This window comes from Mustela nivalis (assembly GCF_964662115.1).
Source record: "Mustela nivalis genome assembly, chromosome: 6".
Classification (NCBI taxonomy): Eukaryota; Metazoa; Chordata; class Mammalia; order Carnivora; family Mustelidae; genus Mustela; species Mustela nivalis.
The window spans coordinates 51,145,573-51,168,954 of record NC_139025.1 but is presented as its reverse complement, the minus strand read 5'-3'; the positions used below and the strand labels follow the sequence as shown (position 1 = coordinate 51,168,954).

The following is a 23,382-nucleotide window of genomic DNA, read 5'->3' as shown; positions in this document are numbered from 1 at the left end:
GTGGGCATATGAGGCCCCTGGGTGGTTCAGTGGGTTAAACCTCTGCCTTCAGCTCAGGTCATGATCTCAAGGTCCTGGGATGGAGCCCAGCATCGGGCTCTCTGCTCAGCAGGGAGCCTGCTTCCCCCTCTCTCTCTGCCTGCCTCTCTACCTACTTGTGATCTCTGTCTGTCAAATAAGTAAATAAAATCTTTAAAAAAAATAATGAAGAAGAAAAAGGTGAGTATAATGCAGACTAGTACTGAAATGGCTTCATAGTAAGAGGAGAAGGAAAAAGTATTAAGTCCTTAAAAATGTCATTGCCCCCTTTCTATTTGATTTTTAACCCAGTAATATAATTGTTTAATTATTATTATGTATATAAATTATTATCAAACCTCTTGGGGTGGCAGTTAAAGTCACAATCTCTTATTCAAAACCTTTCGGGAATGTTTTTTAGACTATTTCAGATTTTCAAAAGATAATATAATATATATACCATGCATCACATAACATATCCAGCAGGCTCTGTGGCAATACTGTGTAATCAGATACATTATTTCCTGAGCAAAACACATGATTATTCAAACAAAGTAGGGTAAATAAAGAGCATAAAGTCTTATAATTTTAAATCAGATGTTGCCACCAAAATAGTTCACATCAGGTTTTGCTGAAAAAAAATTACCAATAAAGTCCAACAAAGCAAGTAGCAAATACACTCATTCAATTTTTAGAACTTTTTAGATTTTAGAATTGTGTTGAAGGTACTGAAGGAGTACCTGGGTGGCTCACTTAACTGTCTGCCTTTGGCTCAGGTCATGATCTAAGGTCCTGGGATAGAGTCCCACATTGGATTCCCCATTCAGTGGGAATCCTGCTTCTCCCTCTCCCTCCGACCCTCCCCACTGTTTGTGCTCTTTCTCTCTTTAAAAAAAAAAAAAAATTCTTTAAGATTTAATGACCAAATCTGTAATAACAAAAAAAGTACAAGTATGTATTCTAGAAAGTTATATTATACAAGTGTGTAACTCATTTAAATTAAATTTAGTTTAATTAAAAATTATGATATGAACAGCCATACTGTTTCCCAGAGTGACTATTCATATGAAACTTTTAATGAAATCTTGCCATTTGCAATAACATGGCTGAAACTAGAGAGTATTATGCTAATGAAATAAGTCAGTCAGAGAAAGACAAATACCATATGTGGAATTTAAGAAAGAAAACAAATGAGCAAACGGAAAAAGAGAGAGGCAAACCAAGAAACAAACTCTTAACAGTAGAGACAAACTGATGGTTACCAGAAAAGAGGCAGATGAGGGGATTAAATTGGCGATGGGGATTAAAGAGGGCATGTATTGCGTGGATCAGTGGGTGTTACACACAAACAAGGACCCATGGAACACTATATCGAAAACTAATGATGTACTGTATGGTGACTAATATAACATAAAAAAAAAAGGAAAGAAAAAAGAAAAAAAAGAGGGCACTTGTGATGAGCACCTGGTATTGTATGGAAGTGTTGAAATGCTATGTCATATATCTGAAATTAGTATGGCACTGTATGTTAACTAACTGGAATTTAAATAAAAACCTTAAAAAATTATATATGGGGGCACCTGGGTGGCTCAGTCAGCTAAACACCTGCCTTTGGCTCAGGTCATGATCCCAGGATTCTGGGATCAAGCCCCACATTGGGCTCCCTGCTCAGCTGGGAGTCTGTTTCTCCCTCTCTCTCTGCGCTTTCCCCCTTGCTTGTACATACTCTCTCTCTCTCTGTCAAATAAATAAATAAAATCTTTTTAAAAAAATGAATAATTACATATGAACAAAACTAGTAAAAACAGTGTTGTTGTTGTTGTTTAAGTATACGTAACTGGAAATATTTGATCAGGAGAAGGGCCAGAGGCTATACTGTGGTGAGATGGTGTATGGGTGTGACTGACCTGTGTGTGTTGAGATTAGCACGAAGGATACAGGTGCCTGAGTTACGCCAGGGGATGACTAAGGGGTTAGAAGGTGTTAGAATGAATGGGACAGGTCTTCTCTCTCATTCTTTCCAGGAAGGGAACAAGCATCCAAGTTCATGATAAATCACAAAGGCAGCCCTGCCATTCACTTCCCAGTCACCTGAATAACTGAATGAGATGGTGCAACAAATTGCAACAAATGTTACAGTAAATAAATCATGTGTAATTCCAGTCACCTTCCTAAATATACAATGCTTGTCCCACACTGCAAAACAAAGAAAAGGGACACAATGAAAAATAGAAAAACAGGAACTAAAACAGGAATTGCTCACTTGTTACTTATGTCTGAATTACTTTGAGAAGAGCAAAAAAAAAAAAAATTTATTCTCAAAGTGGAGAGTTAAAAAAATGCAAGTTCTCATCAAAAGGCAGTGGAATGATGGATTAAACCTGTGCAAAAGAACAAACTGAATGTAGGCCCTTGAGTTTTTTTGGTGGGGAAGAAGTTAAGGAGACCAAGAAAATTTTAAGTATATTTGCTAACAGCAAAAAGTGGAAAAATGAGACTAAGGACCAAAATAAACCAACAAACACTTCCCAGGTGGCACAGCATTGCCCAAGGTACTGATTGCCTTCAAAAACAGGTGGATCAAAGACAGAGTCTACCTAGAGATTTTGGTCATTCACAAGCCAATTCAAATAGTACCTTGTACATGGTGTGCCTTTACAAAAACAAGAACAGCTAAATTCATACAGAGGTAAAGTTAACAAAACAAGTTACAGTATGAATTGTTTATTTTCCTTATGCAGTTATAAAAATGCATTTATATACTTCTATATAAAAGTAGGAAGTATATACATTCAAACCTAATGACCATTGATGGGATCATCAGTAATATTTATTGACTTCTTGTTACTCTGGTTCTTAAATATTCTATAATGAAAATGTATTACTTTCACATAAATATTATGATAATTCCTAATGGAGACTCTTTATTCAGTAAGTATATAGTAAATGAGCTTTTGTTATCTTACATACTTTTTATCCTCAACTAAACAGAATCCTATGCTTTGGAATAAATCATAGGTTTTCTCAATAGATAGAAAAAATGTATCTCAAGCTGTAGGACAGAAAGCCATAGTAGACTTAATTATAGTTTTCTGGGAAAGTTACTTACAGTATACATCCACTCTGATTGACTTTATCGCTGGGGACCCCAAGCCATTCTCTGCTTTACAGTAATACCGGCCTCCTTGGTGACGCTGAATATTTGTAATCCTCAAAGTCTCATTGAAGACACTTGAGTCTTGGAATCTGTCAGAGGCACTTCCTGCTGTTTTGGTCCACCTGATCTGAGCAAGCATCAACAGAGATTGTTACTTTAGGTTGGTTTTCTCAAAGAAAAATCAAATAGCCATTACTCATTCGAAGAGTCTGCTTTCGGAGATGCTATATGCCATTCCTGGCAAGTTATTGGGAAAAATTTTAAATTTGTATGCACAATTGAATTAAAAAAATTTGACTGCAAGGTCATTGTTGTATAGCGTATGTAACTCTAATTCAATTGCAAGGAATTCATGAATAACTGAATCAGTGTGAGGGGCAATATAAATACAACATAAAGGGAATTGGAATTAAACATATGTAAAATGTTGGAAATATGGATTAGTTTCTCTTTTTGTTGAGAATTTAAATTTTTCTATTTTTCAAACCCTCCTAAGATACTTTTTATTTATTTAGTACAAGTAGATTCTTAATGACTTTTCAGACATGTTATGTTATTCTATTTTAAATTTCCTACTTGATTTGGATAATTTGAGCAGATTAGTCTAATGGCTTATTGAGATTATGTATAATTATATATACCTGGCTGTTACAAGTGGGTTTTTTTTTAAATGGCTTTGGTCTAATAAGTCTACAAATGACTTGTCTGTTCAGATAATTAGTATTCACTTTATATCAATAATTATTTTCAAAAAATGTGTAAACTTTTCCAAAGAGAGAATTTCTATTTAACTGCCAAAACACTTTGAATATCTAAAACATTTCATTATAAACAATAACATTCTCTTAAACACAGCTGTGTATAACAGACTTAGTTTTGGCTAGCAATAAAGACTGGCATTCAACTCCAATTTTATGTATCTTAGTTTATAAAACCTGAACGAAAGCCACATAATGGTACTATAAAGTGATACAAAGTGGTAAGTAAAGAGGATTTGGTTTTACTTCTCTCCTTGTCTCTCCTGGATAAGATATTTATTTTTATTTGTTATTTTTAGGTTGATAAATGGTTGATAGAAATCCTTGGTCAAACATATAAGAAAAAACACTGAGAAATGCATCTAAAGACTGAGTCTTCAAAGATGAATCCTATAATACTGCCATTATCTATGCTATTTTCACGTAATGTTAAAATCTATAATCAAATGACATAAAAAGTATCTTTTAAAAGTTCTCCAATCATTAAAACATCAGTATGAATATAATCATGTCTTTTCTTAATTGTGAATGAAATGAAAATTTTACTTATTTATAAAAACTGGGTAATTCATAAAAATAAATATTTATTCAACATCTTCTATGTGTATGGAATACACACAAAAACAAATGGCAAGACTCCTGACTTCAAGCAATTTATAAGCTAGTTACTAATATGGTCATAAAAAGACAACATGTAACAAAGGCACTGATTTTTTGTTCTTCTTTAGACAGATGATAATTCTACAATAATTGTTATTTCTAAGATATAATCTGAGATAAATAAAACACAATTCCAATTAAGATACCAAGTTTTTTGACTATCATAATATAATATACAATCATATAATATAAAATTGATTTTAAAATAATATATATTTCAGATAATAAAAAGGAAGTTCAAGATAAAAACAATTCTGGAAATGGCCTAGCCCTTCCAGATACTAAAAATGTTATTAAGCTGCAGTGATTAATTAGGGTTATACTGGTACAGTACTAGAAATCATTCAGAAATAGGGGACAGAGAAAGCAAGAGTGTGTGTGTGTGTGTGTGTGTGTGTGTGACAGAAACACAGAGAAGACAGAGGCAGAAACAGAGAGAAAAACAGGGAGAGAAAAAACTATGATGAAAACCAGCAGTTATCAACATTGTTGGTCTTCAAATGCCTTTATATTAAAAAATTATAAGGGATCCTAAATAATTTCCATTTATTTAAAATGATTATATCCATTCACAATTATTGTATTAGAAATTGAAGCTGAGGCAATGTTAAACTATGTATTATTAACTTATTTAAAATTATATTCATAAATCGATGACATCTTAACACAAGGAAGATTCTTAGTCAGAAAACTATTTTCCAAAACAAAAAGTAACTGAGTAAAAAGAACGGAATTGTTTTATAGTTCTGCAAATCTCTTTCATATCTGGTTTAGTGAAAAAGAGCTAACTAGATAATCAGATCAGCTTCTACATGCAATCTGTTGCAACAAATTGCTTTGTTTCAAATATATGAAGAAAATCTGACCTCCCTTTGGAAAGGGAGGAGTATTACAATAGCTTTTTCACATAAACATGGATAGTCCTTCTTTGATACTACACTAAAACTTCTCAATGATAGTTTCCTAATGTTTGTCTATAAAGTAAACTCTAAAACCATATCAGTGAACATTCTGTATTCTATAACATTAAAATTCACTGGTTTATCTTGCACTCTGAATGATCTTTTACTCATACATGATTTTGTAACATTATGCATTAGTCATTTGAAAATATGAATTCACTGAGTTATGTAGATCTTCCAAATATTCACAGATTTCATCACGTAATACTAAAAGAAGAGCAAATTTATGAATCTCACTGCTGATCTCTTCAGAAGAGTCTTTACATTTTGGGAAGCCATCACACTTATGTGGGAAGATTTTGCAAAATTCTAATTTTTCTCTTAAAACTGAATTATATCTTTAGCAACAAATATGGCTAAGGTGTTTTCTTTGGAAATGCACATTCACTTCATTGATTTTTAAGAAAAGGTTTGCCAAATACCCAAGTCTGAATAACCATAATTTGTGAAATAGTCATCCTTTTATGCTCTACGAAAAACAGTGGCAAGTTCATTACAAAACTCAATCACACAAGTCCTTTACCTTGAGACAGACTCTGTACTTTAGGAAGTAGCAGAAATGCTTTACAGGACTTCTTCTTCTTGACCCATGAAATATTAAAAATAGAGTACTCAAGTGTGAAGATGTTCAAATGATGATTTGTACTGATTTATTAAAGATATTCTTAATGATATTGTTTCTGTTTGTTTTCCACTGTGAGTGCAAGTTAGTGAAGAAAGTAGGGACGAGTATAAACAGCACAATTCGGTGCTTTGTTTTGTGCTAAGGTGTTGCCTGTTTTATCCACCAGTGCTTTGCATGATCACTGCAAATGCAAGAGTGAAAAAAAAAATGTTTTGTTCATAAGCTTCCTATAAAGATCACAAGGTCCCATTAGAGATCCAGCAGACACATTTCAAGAAACAGTGATTGTTAATATAGGAAACAGCCATACCTATGTCTGTATCTATCTCTAGCCATTTACTGTTTAATCAGTGGTGTTGGGGCCACTGACTCTATATCCATAATAATAATAAAAGATAGTAGACTCTCCAACCCACCCTTCAATTAGCAATAATCGTGCCTCGGATAAAACTCATTGGCTACAATACTGCCACTGTGCAAAACTTCCAAACCACCCTTCACATCGAAATAAATTCTTGGTGCAATAGTCACAAATATTGAAACTACCTGTAATGTTGAGATTTCATAGAAGGACTGGAAGGATAAATTGGTAGAAGCTCCCTTTCTAAAAGAAAACTTTGTAAAAAAAAAAAATGGAAACACATTCACACTTTCACTTAGCAATTATCTGGTTAGTGTTTATCTTACTATCATTTGCAGAAGAATGCAGCAAATGAATGTATAATAGTTTAACAATGAGAACAATATAAATATCAAATGAAAGTAAGTAGTTACACATTAACTGACTCTAAAATTAAATTGAATGTAGCCATTAAAAGAACCAAAATACAAAGTATATTATTAAATGAAAAAAGGAAGAGAAGAAAATATTCCCATCTGTATAGAAAGAGTATGTGTGTATGTGTGTGTGTGTGTGTGTCCATATGTACTATATTAGAATTACACAAAAAACACACAAAACTTAACATTGATTAACTATGAGTGGGATTGGAAAAAAAGAAGATAGTGAAAATGTATTCTTTTTATAAAATTTTTATTTAAAATTCTTACTTACACAATTTATTTTACCATAAACAAATACTGTTTATCATAAGTTTTTTTTAAAAAGAAATATAATTCAATATTGAAATACAGGAAACTAAAAAGAAATAGAGAAAAACAAAAATAACCACATGACAATTTTCTTTCCTTTTTCAAACCTTTAAAAAACTAAATACTAAAAGAAAATATTATTAAGCCATAGAAAGACATGTCTACTCATTGAGAGGGCTGACCACGTTGTCCACCTCACTGATGAGAAAAGAAACCTCCAGATAGACTTTCATTAAAGCTGTGCCTTCAAAGTCTGTAAACTTCCAGTTAGAAGGAATAAACTGTCATAATTTGTCAGAGCCTGCTCACTTCCTAATGCTGCCTCTCCTTCTTCCATAGTAATTGAACCCCAAATTATTAATCAGGCACACGACTGCCCAGGACAAAAACAACATTTCCCAGCTATCTACATCTACTTTCTTGCCAGTGTGTTTTTAGCAGAAATGTCCTCCTAGGGAAGCAGTCCTGCATTTTGCTAATTTCTGCACGTTCCACTGGCTCCTATCTTGGATGATGAGCTGATCTGAAATGAAAGTGCGGCCCAGAGGAGCAATCAAATGGAAGAAATCTGAATGTCTGACATCATGGAGTTGCATCTACCTGTCCTAAACTATTTATAGCTCTGAGCTTCTACATGGGAGAGAAATAAAATTTAACTTGTTTCTGTCATTTTTGGGGGATAATTTCTGGAACTAATAGCCAAATTTAGCTCCAACTGATAAGCCTGGGGTGGTACAGAAGGTCAGCTTGTCCTCAGGAATCTCATTTCCAATGCAGACGGCTTGAAAACAGTGGAAGAGCATCAGAATTTACAGAAAAAAGGTGGTGGAAGGGTCTCTATCACTGTATGGAACAGTCAAGATCTCATTCATCTAGTGTGAATGAAAAATATTCAGTGATATTAAAACATGCAGAACCTCAGGGTTCTAATAATACCACCTGACAAAAATACTTGAGACAATCCTATAATCACCCAATGAATAAACTGAATCTGAGGGTTTGGTTTTGGACAAGATGAAGAAAAGCATATGGTAGTGAGTGGGTTAACCCATGTCCATTTAATGGGTACGTATCATTTTTTTCTGGGTAATAAACAATTTAAGTATCAAATAAAATTTCTTAAAGCCTAAAGAACATAGGATAAGGGGATTTATAATATCTTAGCAAAATCTTGGAGTTTGAGGTGGGTGTAGGACACAAATGGGAGGTAAAACTTAATGACTTATGGAGATGGAAGGAAAGGAGAGGAGAGAAATAAGTTACACTAAAGTCTTAAACTTTAGGAGAGTTGGAAAGGGAAAGAGCATGCCTTTATGGAGGATAAGTATTTTGTTTACAAATAATAGAATCATAAATGTCTGACTAAAATAACAGAAAAATACACAAAAATACACAACCCTATTAATGGTAGGGAAAATGAGAAAAATGGGAGAATAGAAATTAGATAACATAAGCAAAAAGAGCAAAAGGAAAAGAAAAATATATAATTCTAAGTAAATAAAAAATATAGGGTAAGACAGAAAAAATTGCATCAGTCATAGACTAAATATGAACAGACTGAATTTATCCATTAAAAGGATCTTTTAGACTAGATTTAAAGGTAACAAGTTTATATGATATATATGTATCAGTATACACACACACACACACACACACACACACACACACATTGTGGAAACCAAGACTGTAAAAGAAGGACACGGTCATGGAAAGTGGTAACAAGAATATGTAAACTAAAATCAATCAATCAACCAGTCAATCAAGAGTGACAATATATACTATAAGATTAAATTAATAAGAACAAATTAACACTTTAAAGCACTAACTGGAAAAGAAGATGATTACTTCTATAACATTAAAAGTCATAACTGGTGGCAAGAATATATTGTCATGGGGCACCTGGGTGGATCAACTGGTTAAGCATCTGCCTTCAGCTCAGGTCATAATCCCAGGGTCCTGGGATCAAGCACCACATCCGGCTCCCTGTTTGGTCAGGAGTTTGCTTCTCCTTCTCCCTCTGTCCCCCGACTTGTGCTCTCTTTCTCACTCTCTCTCTCAAATGAATAAAATCTTTAGGGTGCCTGGATGCCTCAGTTATGTAAGTGTCTGCCTTTGGCTCAGGTCATGATCCCAGAGTCCTGGGATCCAGCCCCGCCTCAGGGTCCGTCCCTCTCCTTCTGTCCTTCCCCTCACTGCTTGTGCTCTCTCTTTCCAATAAATAGATAAAATCTTAAAAAAAAAAAAGGAAAAACTTTAAAAAGTGTGTTGTCATTCATTGATACACAGTAAAGAGTAGCTAAAGATGTAATACAAACAAAATTAGAAGTGGAATTTGAGAAATAGGGAGTGGGCAGTGGGAAATTCCAATACAACTCTCTGAAAACGAGACAGTTCTAGATGATACGATTTTTTCTATTAACGTAAAAAATAACAAAGACAAGGAAGAACTGAAAAATATAATCAACATGTATGATATAACTAATAAAATATCAAAAAATCTTTCATACATAGAATCCATTAAATATTTACAAAAATTGATCATGTAGTTGGAAGCTGAAAAAAAATCTTAATTAAAAAAGCAAAGAGTGCAGGCGATATCTTTAGTCTTAATTGAGTATAGTTATAAATAAGTTATCAAAAATGACTACTACATGGAAATCTCGTCATTGTCAAAGAGACAATTAAAAGGAAAATTGCTAGCAATCTAGAAGTCAATGAACAGAAATCATCTCACAGTAAAATCTGTGAATGCAGTGAACAGAGTACATAGAGGAAAATATAAACTATAAGTACCTTCTATATTAAGGAATGAATGCATGAATAGATAAATAATAAATAAAACAAGGATTCATCTAATTTATTTTAATTTAATGTAGGTTGCTGGGCTCTACTCTAACCTACTGCTTGTTAAGCCATACAAGTAGAATGAATTCATCTTCATTTTTAGTTTCTTCTCCCAGAGATTCTCATGAGCTAGCCTAGCACAGATGGACCAAAAGTCACTGGAGAAACAATAAAATAGGAAGTACCACAGGAAGACTTTCTGGATAATTCAACTCTGCATGCTCAGCAATTAGTTCAATAGATAATCTATACAGATTAGTACTAGTACTATAGTACTACCACTAATACACATATGTTGAATGAAAATATGGAACTTGAGTTTGAACTTGAAAAGTTGGTGGATATGATGTGAGGATTAGGTTCAGCCATAAGACTGACCAATTAGCAGTGATTTATATACGACAGAAGTTAAATTCTATCATGTAAAAGAAATCTGGAATGAGGCAGGCTGGTGCAGATTTAATAGCTCTCTCTGGGACTCAGACTCTTTAGAAGCCCTCCCTCCCATGTGCTGCTTGAGCTCAAGGTCCAAAATCATAGCTATATATCGAGTTTTCACATCCCATTCCCAGCAGAAGGAAGGAAGAAAAGGACAAGAAGTGCCTGCTAGCTCTCTTTTACAAAAGTTTCTAGGATGCTGCCTAATGACACTTCTGCTAATACCATATAGATATATCCTAACCCAAGCTATAGGAAAGGCTGGGAAATGTGTACTCTACCCCACACAGCACCTCTCTCCCAAGGCTCTGCTAAAAAATCTGATGATTCAATAACTCTGGAAAAGAGGAAGAATATTTGAGACTACTGCTGCTGCCACGGTGGGAATAAAACATGTCTAATTTTCAGATATGTTGCATTATTAAGTATGATGGTATTTAAATCCTGTTACAATAATATTACACAATCATTTCTGTAAAAAAAAAATAAATAGAAAAAGAAAGTTACTACAATTTAGGAAATGTCTACCTAATCTGAACAAACAATATGGGGATCCTCTCAGGTTGTAGAACATAACAGTTAGCTTAGGGTTATCCAACTCCCAACAAAGAATTTTCTACTTTGTTTTTCCATAGAATGCTATTTCTGAAACATCGTTGTTTTTATGTAGTCTTAAATCAGTGTGAACTGAGATAACTCAAGAAAATGTTAAGAACCTGAAGCATAGGTTGAAGATAGACCTGTATAAACTTTAAAAAGTATATTACATAGATGTTATGAACTCAGTAAGGACTTAGTCCTGACAATGCTAAGAATTTTAGCCCCCACCCCCTTTAATTAATGTCTAGTGAATGAGGATTTGTGAACCGAAGCTACTTTCTCTCAGCTGTCAATGAGTTAGGGCATTTATACGTAAGTCAATCTGTAGAGTTCTGAGCTTTGTCCCAGCCTTATTTGTATTCTGACAGATGATCCCTCATCAATAAAAGAAAGTCAAAGAAAAAGTAAGATAAAGATCATCTAGGGGCCCCTGGGTGGCTCAGTTGGTTAAGCATCTGCCTTCAGCTCAGGTCATAATCTCTGGGCCCTGGATCAAGTTCCACATTGGGCTCTCTGCTCAGCAGGGTGTCTGCTTCTCCCTCCATCTCTCTCTCTCTTCCTCTCAAATAAATAAGTAAATCTCAAAAAGAAAAAAAAAACTCTAAAGATAAAAGATCATCTGATCTTCTATAATTATTGGTGACGTGCTTTGGGAGCTAAACAACTAGTTACAGGGTATCAGCCTAAAGGGCTAATATCCCTAAAGGGATATATCTATGGTAGGTGAGTATGAGCAGACAGTGTTCATTACAGTTTTGAAAATAAAGGTTATCCTCTTATCTCGCATTAATATCAGGGAAAATTACAGAGGAAACAGTCCTCTTTAAATTACTAAATATAATAAATAGAATTCTGAGAGGCACAGACTCCAGATCATACAGGTTCAATTTTTAATAAGTCATATCCATCTACTATAAATTAGAGCAAAATGGCACACTTGCTTCTAAATTCAATTTTGTAAAAAGAACCACAATTGTCTGACAAAGCAACAAAAATATAACCTGAAAACCTCTATACTCTATGCATAAAACATCACATTTTTCTGTATGCTCAGAATACTGGAGATCACTACTACTACCAACATGACTACTACTACTATTGCTAATAACAACATAATAGACATTTTTACAAGATTTCTATACATTAGAGTTACTGATATCTCTCCAGAGTGAGATAAGAAAGAATTTCTCAGTGTAAGTATCGCAAACATGCTCAGAGAAGCAATAAGGAAAGGTGAGTCTGAACATCAATGAGGGATCTTCTCCCCCACAGAGAATAGGATGGTGGGGAGGTAAACATGGTAAACACACTGGGCATGGAGGGAAAGCCACGGATGAAGACATGGGGGTTTCTGAAAACTAGGTATGCCTTAAAGCAGGGAAAAGTCAGATTTTCTGATACTCTTTTTGTCTGTGGCTTTTCTTTGGACTTACACCTTCAACAACTTACTCCTAGGTGACTAAACTGTAAGAGAAACTGAATAAATGCAGTGCTAACCCTTGACAATGCCAGGTTTCTGAAACATAGGAGACCACAATAGAGCCTAGAAGCATCATTTCAAACCAAGGGTGATAGAGAGCATAGTATGTCTTGGTGCAAACAAATACATACTTATAAACACAGACATCTGGGGATTAATGTAGACTGCTTCACGGAAGGGTTTTATTTTGTAGCATAACCAAACATTAACCACGCACTCCAAAATTTTACTTCTTTAAAATTTACGGGGCACCTGACTGACTCAGTTGGTAGAGCAGGTGACTCTTTATCTTGGGGTCATAGTTTGAGCCCTATGTTGGGTGTACACATTACTTAAAAGTAAAAACTAATCCCACCCCCTTCTCCCAAAGGTGAACCATGAGAGACTATGGACTCTGAAAAACAATCTGAGGGTTTTGAAGGGGTGGGGGGTGGGAGGTTGGGGTACTAGGTTTTGGGTATTATAAAGGGCACGAATTGCATGGAGCACTGGGTGTGGTGAAAAATAATGAATACTGTTATGCTGAAAATAAAAAATAAATTAAAAAAAAAAAAAAAGTAAAAACTAAAAAAAAAAAAAAAAAAAATCACAAAATGCTTTTATATTCCATCATCTGATTTTAATCCCATGACAGGCTCTAAAACGTAGGTAAATGTTTTCCCCACATTTTATAGCTTCAGCTCTTCTGGGACCACGTGACTCTGTGCCTTGGTACCCTGGGCTCCTTTTGACCTGAGAGTTCTTTGCCCTGTTCTTATTAATTTCATTAACTCCCTCTGATTATCCAAAAATCATTTTATTAGAGAGCCTTCCCTCTCCCATAAAGCTCTATTATAACTGTTGTCTGTGGCCATAGCACCTTGCAATCCCCTCTACAAAAGTACTCATCACAAGCTAAGAAATTAGATATTTATGCCTGATGCTCTCAGAGCCCCTTTATGCGCCTATCTGGGCCTCTCTAGGATTCTCTGGTTTTAATTCAAGAAGGTCCTCGGGCTATGAAGCCACTCTGCTCTTAGAGTCTTAGAAATACTTCAGAGTTTACCTTCACCTCGTGGCTCTAAGCAATGAAACAAAAGAGCAGATATGAAAGCCCAGCACACCCATCTCCAGTTAAGATGGATTCAGAAGCACATTTTGCCCTCCAGAGTTCCTTGGCAGGATCCAGCCAAGCCTAATCTCCTAAAATCACACCTCTGCCCTCCTTTTTCCTTTTCCCTTCCAGCTTTCTTGCCCCATTAGCAGTTAGCCATAAGACCATTTCCTTAATAAATCACTTGCAAGGAAAGGCTTATCTTAAACCCTGCTTCCAAAAAACCAGATCTAAGACACAATTCTTTTGCCTTTATCAAACTGTAAACCATTGTTCTTGATGTTTATGTCTCCAGCCCAAAGCACAGAGCCTGGGACAAAACAGTCATTAACAAAATTGCTGTTGCTTAAATGAATTCCCAAGCATTCCAATTCTGCTGACAAGGCAAACTTAAATTAGACAAAATCCCGCTCAACAATGCACTTAACAGTGTAGTAAGTTTCAGATGTTGATTTTTTATTATATACTCAAATATAAGTTGAGTTTACTCATCCACTTTCAGTTTGAAATATCACAACAGGATTTTTATTTAAATTCTGTAATTTTAATGAATTTATATCAATTCATCTAAATATTTTTGCCCATTAGTCTTTATAAGCATAGGATTTTCTTTAGAACATGGGTGGCTGAAGTTAGAGGAAGATATTAAATTATACCTTTTTAGTGTCAAATTAGTGTTTGAGCTGTTATTGAATAAGCAATTAGTGATATTAAACAGGACAAAAATCAACTATGAGAGATGAAAAAGTAGAATTTATAAAGATAATTTTTTTTAAGAAAACCAGCAATATTGGAGCAAAACCACATAAAAATTAAACAACAAAAAAAAACAGATGACATGAGTTATGAAACAGTTTATCATAAAACCACCCCCACGTTTTAGAATACACAGAGACTACAAGGTGCCTCGTTAGCACAGTAGGTTGCGCGTCAGTCTCATAGAATACACAGAGACTACAAAGTGGACCAGCAGTATATACAGCTGGTATAATATTGACCACTTTGCTATATATACTCAAATATGATTGAAATGTAAAGTTGTGACTTCATTTTTTACCATCATCCAAATGTTTAAAGATTATGACATGCCATACAAGCTGTAGAAAAATAGGAAAGAATATAAGATATTCTCCAAGTTCTCCACAAGGTGGATGGAAAGAGATTTGTTTAGCTGCTTCCTCCCTGGCCACTCCTTGGGCTTTTCCAGCAGTTCCTACTCATGTTCCTGACCACTGAATTTCTGCATGCCTTAAAACATGGTCTTTTTCTATTTGTACTCACTTCTGGGCCATCTTCTCCAATACTTTAAGTATCATGTACATGATGCTAACTCCTAAGCTTGTGTTAGTAGCTCAGGGCAGTCTCCTGGCTCCACCATCTATCCTCCATCGACACTGTAATATATCGAAAATGAGCTCTCGCTCTCTCCTCCAAACCAGCCCTCCCAGCCTTTCCCACTTCAGTGAATAGCAAGTTCCTCTTTCCAGTCATTCAGACCCAAACTTTGTAGTTATCTTGATGAAAAGAGAATGTGAATAAAAACACAAAATCATGGGGCACTTAGGTGGCTCAGTGGGTTAAGCCTCTGCCTTCAGCTCAGGTCGTGATCTCAGGGTCTTGGGATCGAGCCCCACATCGAGCTCTCTGCTCAGCAGGGAGCCTGCTTCCCTCTCTCTCTCTGCCTGCCTCTCTGCCTACTTGTGATCTCTCTCTGTCAAATAAATAAATTAAATCTTTAAAAAAAAAACACACAAAATCATATTATTAACTTTAGTTCAAAAATACCAGATCTGTGATAGTCTTTAAAATATGGTTTATACCTGGAGAAACTGCAAAATAATCACTTACTGAATTCTCATTTTGTCTGGGGTCCCCAAGACCACAATGAGCCTCGATGATTCAAAGGGGACTTACAAGACTCATTACACGGTCACAGTCATGATTATGATACCTTGCAGTAAAAGGATACAAAGCAAAATTAGCAAAGGGGAAAGATAGAAGGGGACAAGTTTAGAGAAAAACAGGCACAAGCTTCTAAGAGTCCGCTCTCCATGGAGTCACACAGGAGGCACTTAATTGCCCCAGGATTAAATTATGACAACACATGTGAAATGTCTACCACAAGTTCATTAGAGCCTCAGTTTTTCCTGAAGTTCACCCAGGCACCTCTGCCTAGCATACAACAAAATATAGACTCTGAAAGTAAAGCAGGTGTTGAGCATTCATCATACGATTTGGATAACAATTTAGGCACAGTAAGCCTCTCTAATCAGAGAATGGTGGCACCCTTCTGGAAATCCTAGTTCCCAGATGCCAAGCAAGGTCCAACCTTGCAAGCATGTCTTTCTGAGGATGGTGTTCTCAGGTCTGCTAGGTTAAGTCCTTCCATATGCCTTGTGGCAGAAGTGTTGTGTGGGCCTTCTAGAAAAGTTCCTTAAAAGTACAGAACATAGGCCCATTTTTTTTTTTTCTCCTTTTCTTCCATCTTTCCTCAGATTCCAATATGGTAGCTGGGGATTCATAGGTGGCCACCACCCAGAGAGAAGTCATGGGTGAAGGATGGGTCCCTATGACACCCTGACACCATCCTACCATCTCAGTATTCTCAACATCTAGATTTAGCTTCTAGACAGAACTGATGCTTATCTTACTTAAGCTATTATTTCTGCATTCAGCAATTAGCAGCCAAAGACATTTTGCCATGAAAAAAAATTAAATTAAGCAAAATATAAGAAATCCATCTGTAACATCTGCAGACTCTATAAATAAAGTATCTCTGTCTTTCAAATGTGAAATAATGAAAGTAATAACCTTGAAGAAACAACTAGAAGTATTCAAATAAATAAACTGCATGCATTGGGAATGCCATATTTAAAGCATAGAAAAGATCTGAGTGACAACTCGTGAGAGAAAGAACAGACTATCAGTTTAAAAAATTAGAAAATCATTAAACTGGGCCTTTATAACTTAATCATCCACGCATCATTTTTATGAAGGGGGAGATGCTGTAATGACATACAGTATATTCCAAATACACTTGCTTTTTATAGTAAGTGAATAGTTAAGGTAGTTAAGTTTTTCTGTTTCTTCTAGGACTTTAAAAGTGTTCTCTGATTTAAATTTAGCACATTTATACTTAATAATCAATATTAATTTTACCATAAATTTTCTAATTAAGGATTATTTTAAATTGTTGCCACTGAATAGCTTCCCGCCTTCTTCCTTATGGGCTTCTTATGAGAAATTTTTTCACTATCATCCTCAGTCTTATTGAAAGGGAAGCAGTAATTTCCCTAATAATTTTTTATAATAAAATATAATCTAAATTAACAGTATTACAGACACTGCAGAGTATTCAAAGTGTAATAAAAAATAAATTGCTCTGTTCTACTCTCTCCAAGATAGCGCTCTACTGAAGCAGTAGCTAAATTTATTCATAAGATAACCAAGTGAACTTTGCCATTTAAAACATTAAAAAAAAACCCCACACTTAAAGAAAAATGAAAATGTCTTTGGCATATAGACTTGACACGATGTTTGTAACAATGGTATCCTAGATTCTCCTAACAGACAAATTCAGCCAGATCTGCCAAATAAGAAATTCAGTGTGATTCGATTTCATGTTTTCTAATAATTCATCTAAAATACCCCAAAAAGTTACATTTAATCGGCTCAAGAAAATATTTTCGAGTGAATTATCTGTCCTTCTGCATTTTTCTAGGCACCTGGAACTGGAAAGAGAAATTAACACCTCCAATTCCTATGAGTACATTTTCAATTTTAGGGAAAAATCTTACCTCACACTTTTTCCCTAAAATATTTGAGGAACTTCCAGAAAACACAAGAACAAGAACAAGAACACATTTTACGGACACCTTGCAACATTCAGAGGTGTGAATGTCCTTTACTCATAGGTGCCTATTTGGAACTTAAACTCAATCAACAGCTAGGTGGTTGAAAGTTATCAACAAAAAGGCACATAGAACTAAACCAAGGCATCAAAAATAATGCCTATGAGAAGGGACTGTTGTAAATGTTCATGCAAGGGCCTAACTGCAGGATTCACAGGTCAGTTAATCTTGTACGCATCTGAAACATTTTAGCCCTCTAGATTATTGTTGGGGTTAAATATCGCAAGAATTTAAATTTAACTTGTTTCAATTTTGAATAAAGATTAGAAAGGGAAGAAATGGAAAGTAATATTGCCTTGGGTTCTGTAAGTAGGCCCTTCTGCATTATTGTCTTTCTAACAACCTTACATGTAAATACAGTTATCCTCAATATTCAGATAACTGAGATTCAAAAATGTTAACTAACTTTCCTAAGACCATCCAATTAGTAAACGGTAGTCCCAGGATCTTAACAAGCATCTGGATGACTCTTTATTTCTACTAAAAATAACTAATATCTCTTAAGGGCTTACTCTGCCAAATGCTTTATTAAGGTATCTCATTTAATCCTTCCAACTATATCAGATGAGAAAACTTACAGTGAACACAGTAAAACGATTTGCCCAAGATCCCCCAGCTAATACTTGGGAGGACCTACAACAGGGGTTCCCCTCTTTCTGAAGGCAGAGTCTGTTTTTAGTCTGACTCTGATATATGAATAGAAAACAGCTCCGGTGGCTTTAGTTCAGTCAAATTGAGAAACTTTTCTCCAAGAACATGTGAAACTAGACAGTTGCTCTAATTCTTAGCAAAGAGAGCACACATTATGTGACTTTACCGACCCACTGTAACATTTTCTGTACATATTTATATTTCTACCAGAATACATTTCCTAATTGAAATGGAGATGAAGAACAAAGCAGAAAATCACCCTGCATGGTATTACCTGGATTTGGGGGACTAAATGTTCCTGGGACATGAAAAGAAATAAGAAAAGGAACTTGAATCTGCTTGCCGTACAAAGAAGGGGAAAGATTAAGAATTTTAAAGTTAAAAGAGAAAGGTCTACAGAGAAGCCTGTCCTAAAACAGAGTGGTTTCCATAAATAACAGGGAATTGATAGGATATAATCATCAACATTTTAATAGCTTCAAGGTAGGTCTTCAATAGAAATTTAGATATTTTGACTTTCATCCAAATATAATAAAAATCAAATGAGTATGGGAATAGGTGGGTGGGAAACTGCCCCATATGACTGTCCCATATGACCACGGGATACAGTTCACTGGTCTCCTACCACCTCTTCCAACTTTTGACTTGGATGTGTCCTTACATTTCAGAGGACAGAAAGCTAAACAGATTCTCTTGCACTAAGGTTGTGGACAGATTTGGGGCTTTATCAATAGAAAACTGTGAAAACCAAATTAAGTGGGAAGAGAGCACTCTCACAAAAGAATCAATTTTTGCAGGTGTGAATCACAGTAGACATGGCTATGAAACAGTCAATAGTTCCAGAGTAGATAGCTCAATCCCTTGATCATAACTAAGGTATGTGTCTCTTGAAGCTAATGGCTGGGAGAGCTACACTGTGATTCCCACAGAGGAAGCAGGGCTGTTGGTGGACAGATGCCATGGTGTTATTCTACGATTCATTCCTACAGGTCCAGCTTAATGGCCTTCACCTGCAACCCTTATAATTAGTTTTGAAAGGACTTAAATATCTAGATTAATTTATTTATGCTTCAACTAGCTAGAACAGAATCTGTTACCTGGAACTGAACCCTGGCTGATGCACCCCTCTTCTCACTGTCACCTGCCCTCGATCAGGTTCACAGTCTGAGTCAGGCCTAGTGGATTAAAGTACGATGGCAGCACTACATCTCCTCAGGGGCCTCTCTATCCATCAGATGAATTCTCTTCTCCTTAGTATTACCTGGGTAGCATCTGCTAGAGATGTCAACATTTCATAGACCTAATAAACACCATAGAATCTAAGTACCCAGGGGAATTAATATATTGACACAAACTCTTGGCTGCCCAAGTATTCTCCATTTGCAAGCTTAAATGATGTCTCCAATCCTCTAGTTTTAATGAGTGAGAGGGCAGTGAAGGAGAATAGGCGGGTGCTGGTAACTGAAGGGGAAGGTGGCATCTGCAACAGAGCATAAGCAGTCAGAAGTCACATTCTGCTAAACAGAAACCGTCCTGGGGGCTGCATGGAATGTACAGAAGCTACTCTGCATGATTCATGAAGACTTTGGTGTGTCTTCAAGGGAAGGTAAGCGCTATTATAAAAGAGCTCCACCATCAGTGTTTAAAGTATCATTGTATTGGCATTTCCATACATTATTTTAGGAAGTTTAAAAATAAATGTTTGCTGTTTGAGAGTAAATCATGTTACAAGTTCATTTACCCATATAAAGTCAACACCAATATCTACACACACACAAAAAAAACTCAGGAATGCTTAGTCACATCCTGACATAAATGAAGATTTATTTCACAATATCTGGAATCAGCTGCACATGAAAAGCTAAACTGTATTTTAGGTAAAACGGAAATAGAATACTCAAGACAAAGTTAATATGGCACGACATAGGTCAAAAATACAATGCCTACAATGAAGGTTTGTTCACCCCTCTCCCCAACAAATTTAGTTTTCAAGTCAGTAAATGTGAGGAAATATATTTAATTCCCATCAGTGTACTGTCCTTAATTTTAAAGACATAAAGGCAGCCTTCACACTTTCAGGCCTCACTCGCCACTCTGTTAAATCTATGTCAGGGTTTGAATACCGTCCGTGTGATATGTGATAGGAGAGTACGTGGGTGATGCGTGTGAGGGGAGACATTACAGAATCATGGTAGGCGAAGAAAACACATGAAGGACCGCTGATCATCGAAACAAGAAGCTGTTCTACAAAATGTGGTGCAAAGCACCAGAAAACTCTATTTTTTAAAAGTCTATTTAGAAATGATGCAGTGTTCCTTACCTAAAAGACAGAGTACTGAGCTAACAGCATACATGACTTTTAATTCAGACTCACATTGAGAAATCTCTGAGAACATTTCACTTCCACCCTGAGGGTCAGGGAGAGCTCGAACCTTCCTGAAGTCATGAAATAGAGTCCCTACTTCTACAGAATGTCACCTGTAGCCCAAACTTTGAATTCGGGTCCTTTAGGAAAATAGGTGATGCAAATGAAACTAGTTCAGCCTATGGTCTCCTGAGTTGTTAAGGATAACCCCTAAAATATTTTCTTTTCTCCTACCTTGCCAGTTCAAATTAAAACCAGCACACATGGCACTATAAAATATCTTATTTCAATATCTGTTTATTTTTATTAACTTCATTTGTACATTTTTAATTCATTTTATACATCTAGATACAAAACTAAATTCATATAGTAAGTGACAGAGATACAATAACCAGCCTCCCCATAATTACTAAGTATTGCTGCAATAATATATGGTATAAACATATTCAATATAAACATATGTATTTATATTTCATGTCATATATACACATATATAGGCACACATATATGCATATGTATAAAACTACAATTATAGATCCTCTAGTATAATAGTGAAAATACAGAAAATAACATGAGATCAATTACAGACACCATTTATGAACTATCAATTATGGTTTAGATGGTTTTCATATACTGTATTAAGAATATAAAATTAGAAATACCTAAGATCTCATTATTTAAAGGTACAAATGTACATCTACCAATGTTACATTGGTACATTGGTACTCTGCCTGAAGCCATGATGCCAGTAGGAATAGAATATTGTTATTCTGGCAATAGTACATGGTAAAGATACAAATCCAAAAGGAGAAAAATGTATGTTGAACTTATCCAGTAACAGAAAATGACATACATTCCATGATACTACCATGACAGTTCATGAAAAAGATTTTTGCCTCTTCTAATACATTTACACATTCACAATTTCAGTTTTACTGCAATCTTGTTAAAAGGCTCACTGAAAAATGAATACAACTCAAATCAAACTTCTAATAAATAAGAAAAGTCCACTGAAAGGTTTTTTCAAAAGCTACATGTTTTCATTTTTCCTTAACATTTTGATGGAAGTATTTATTTGGTTTTATCACTCTAGTCGATGACTGTATATTTACATAGTTAGCGTAATTGTCTTTAATTAAGAAATCAGTGTTCATAGGTGTAACCATTTGAACATGTATTTATAATATCTAATTATATAATTACAGAGTATCCTGAAATGATCCAAATCTTTATCTTACTGATTTTAAGACTGCACGCTTTTTATTAAATACCTAAAAGAGAAAAGGTTTGAGAATCACCTATAGTACTGTCTTTCCAACCACTTACTTTCCAAAGTTAACAAGATTTAAGAGGGAAATTAAAAGAAGATAATGATATAAATCTCACATGTATATATAATAGCCACAGAATAATTTTTGTGTTATTACATACTACGACATGCCAAAATGACTATTAGTGAAAACTCACCATCCTTCGATTCACTCAAGGTCTTCATGTATGACACATTGATCATTTGTATTATAAGTCTGACTAGGGAGAAATTAAAAATAAGAAAATTCTCAGAATAATCCGGGAGGCTGGGGGCAAGGTTTCTACGTCTTCTGAAAGAGAAATTTTTGTTTTTTGTTTGTTTGTTTTACGAACTACTTAGGGAAAGAATAGTTGAACGACAGCAGTTCCAAGAGTCTAAGCAGAAATGGACTTTATGGTCCTTTCTCTTCTCCACAATCTTTGCTCAATGTAGGTGAAGAATACCATCTATCTTGACCTGGTTCTTCAAAGATCAGAGCCTTAGATAGGGATTTAGGTGTTGACAGTTTCTTTTCGAGGTTCAAGTCCAGTGAAATGAAGATGAGGGGGAAAGGGGAGAGGGGTAGCTGAGGCAAGGAGAGACAGGAAGTAATGCAAAGGATTTGTTGCTCGGGATGTGCCGTTTTTCTGCATGGAGGATGATCTGGAAGATCTGCAAAGAGGAAACAGACTTTCACTGCAGTTCTTTAAGGGGAAAAACTAAGAGAAATTTAATCTGTCTTATTACTGCCTGTGTCTTGCTTCCTATTTGTCTAGATTCATGCCAAGAAGAGCTAACAAGTCTGAGCTTCATTACTTGGCTCCAGGGGCTCTTGAGGAAGCCAGATCTAAAGACCTAGAAATGGCGTTGGGAATCAAGGACTTGGTCACTGCCAATGCCTGGGTCCAAGGGTCAAGAAAAAACAGTGGAGAATCAATGGTGTAGCCAGAGAAAACAGGATCATAAGAGAATATTCCATTGTGGGGAGACAATGGTTTATTATGAGAAAGGTGTTCCAAAGAACAAAGCTGAAGGATACAGTTATCTGTAGTAGGAAAGGTTTAGAAGCAGTTAGTGCTTGAGAAAAGTCATAAGTAGATAATACTGATGAAGGAGATTGAAAGTGGCATGCTCTTTCCAGGATAGAGAAGTGCTAAGTAGTCAGTATGCTTTTCCCCACAGGTTTGTAAAAACGCAGTGACTTTGGTAATGATGTCCTCTCAAATACCTCCCAAGCTGCTGGATAAGGATTGATGATGCAATGATGGCTGGCATCTCACAGCACCCCTCAGAGAGAGTTAAATTGAATGAAGGGCCTCTTCAGTGACTTCAGAAAGGAGATAAAGGGATATGGTTAATTTTTCCATATTAGTGGAACCTATCTGTTTTAAAAATAGTTAATACAAGTTAACATGTAATACTGAAAGGAAGGAAGGG

The 23,382-nt window shown here is 35.4% G+C and overlaps 1 protein-coding gene across 3 annotated transcripts in view; it reads right to left on the bottom strand.

Annotated features, from left to right (window-relative positions):
- Positions 1–23,382, bottom strand: part of MDGA2 (MAM domain containing glycosylphosphatidylinositol anchor 2) — a 996,453-nt gene that overhangs the window by 555,761 nt on the left and 417,310 nt on the right. For all 3 annotated transcript variants that reach the window (XR_014312926.1, XM_082735224.1, XM_082735225.1), the window contains exon 3: positions 3,128–3,302. Coding sequence is in view for 2 of the 3 variants with exons in the window: in XM_082735224.1 (XP_082591350.1) it covers positions 3,128–3,302 (175 nt within the window). In the remaining variant the exon portion in view is untranslated. The remainder of the gene's footprint in view (positions 1–3,127; positions 3,303–23,382) is intronic.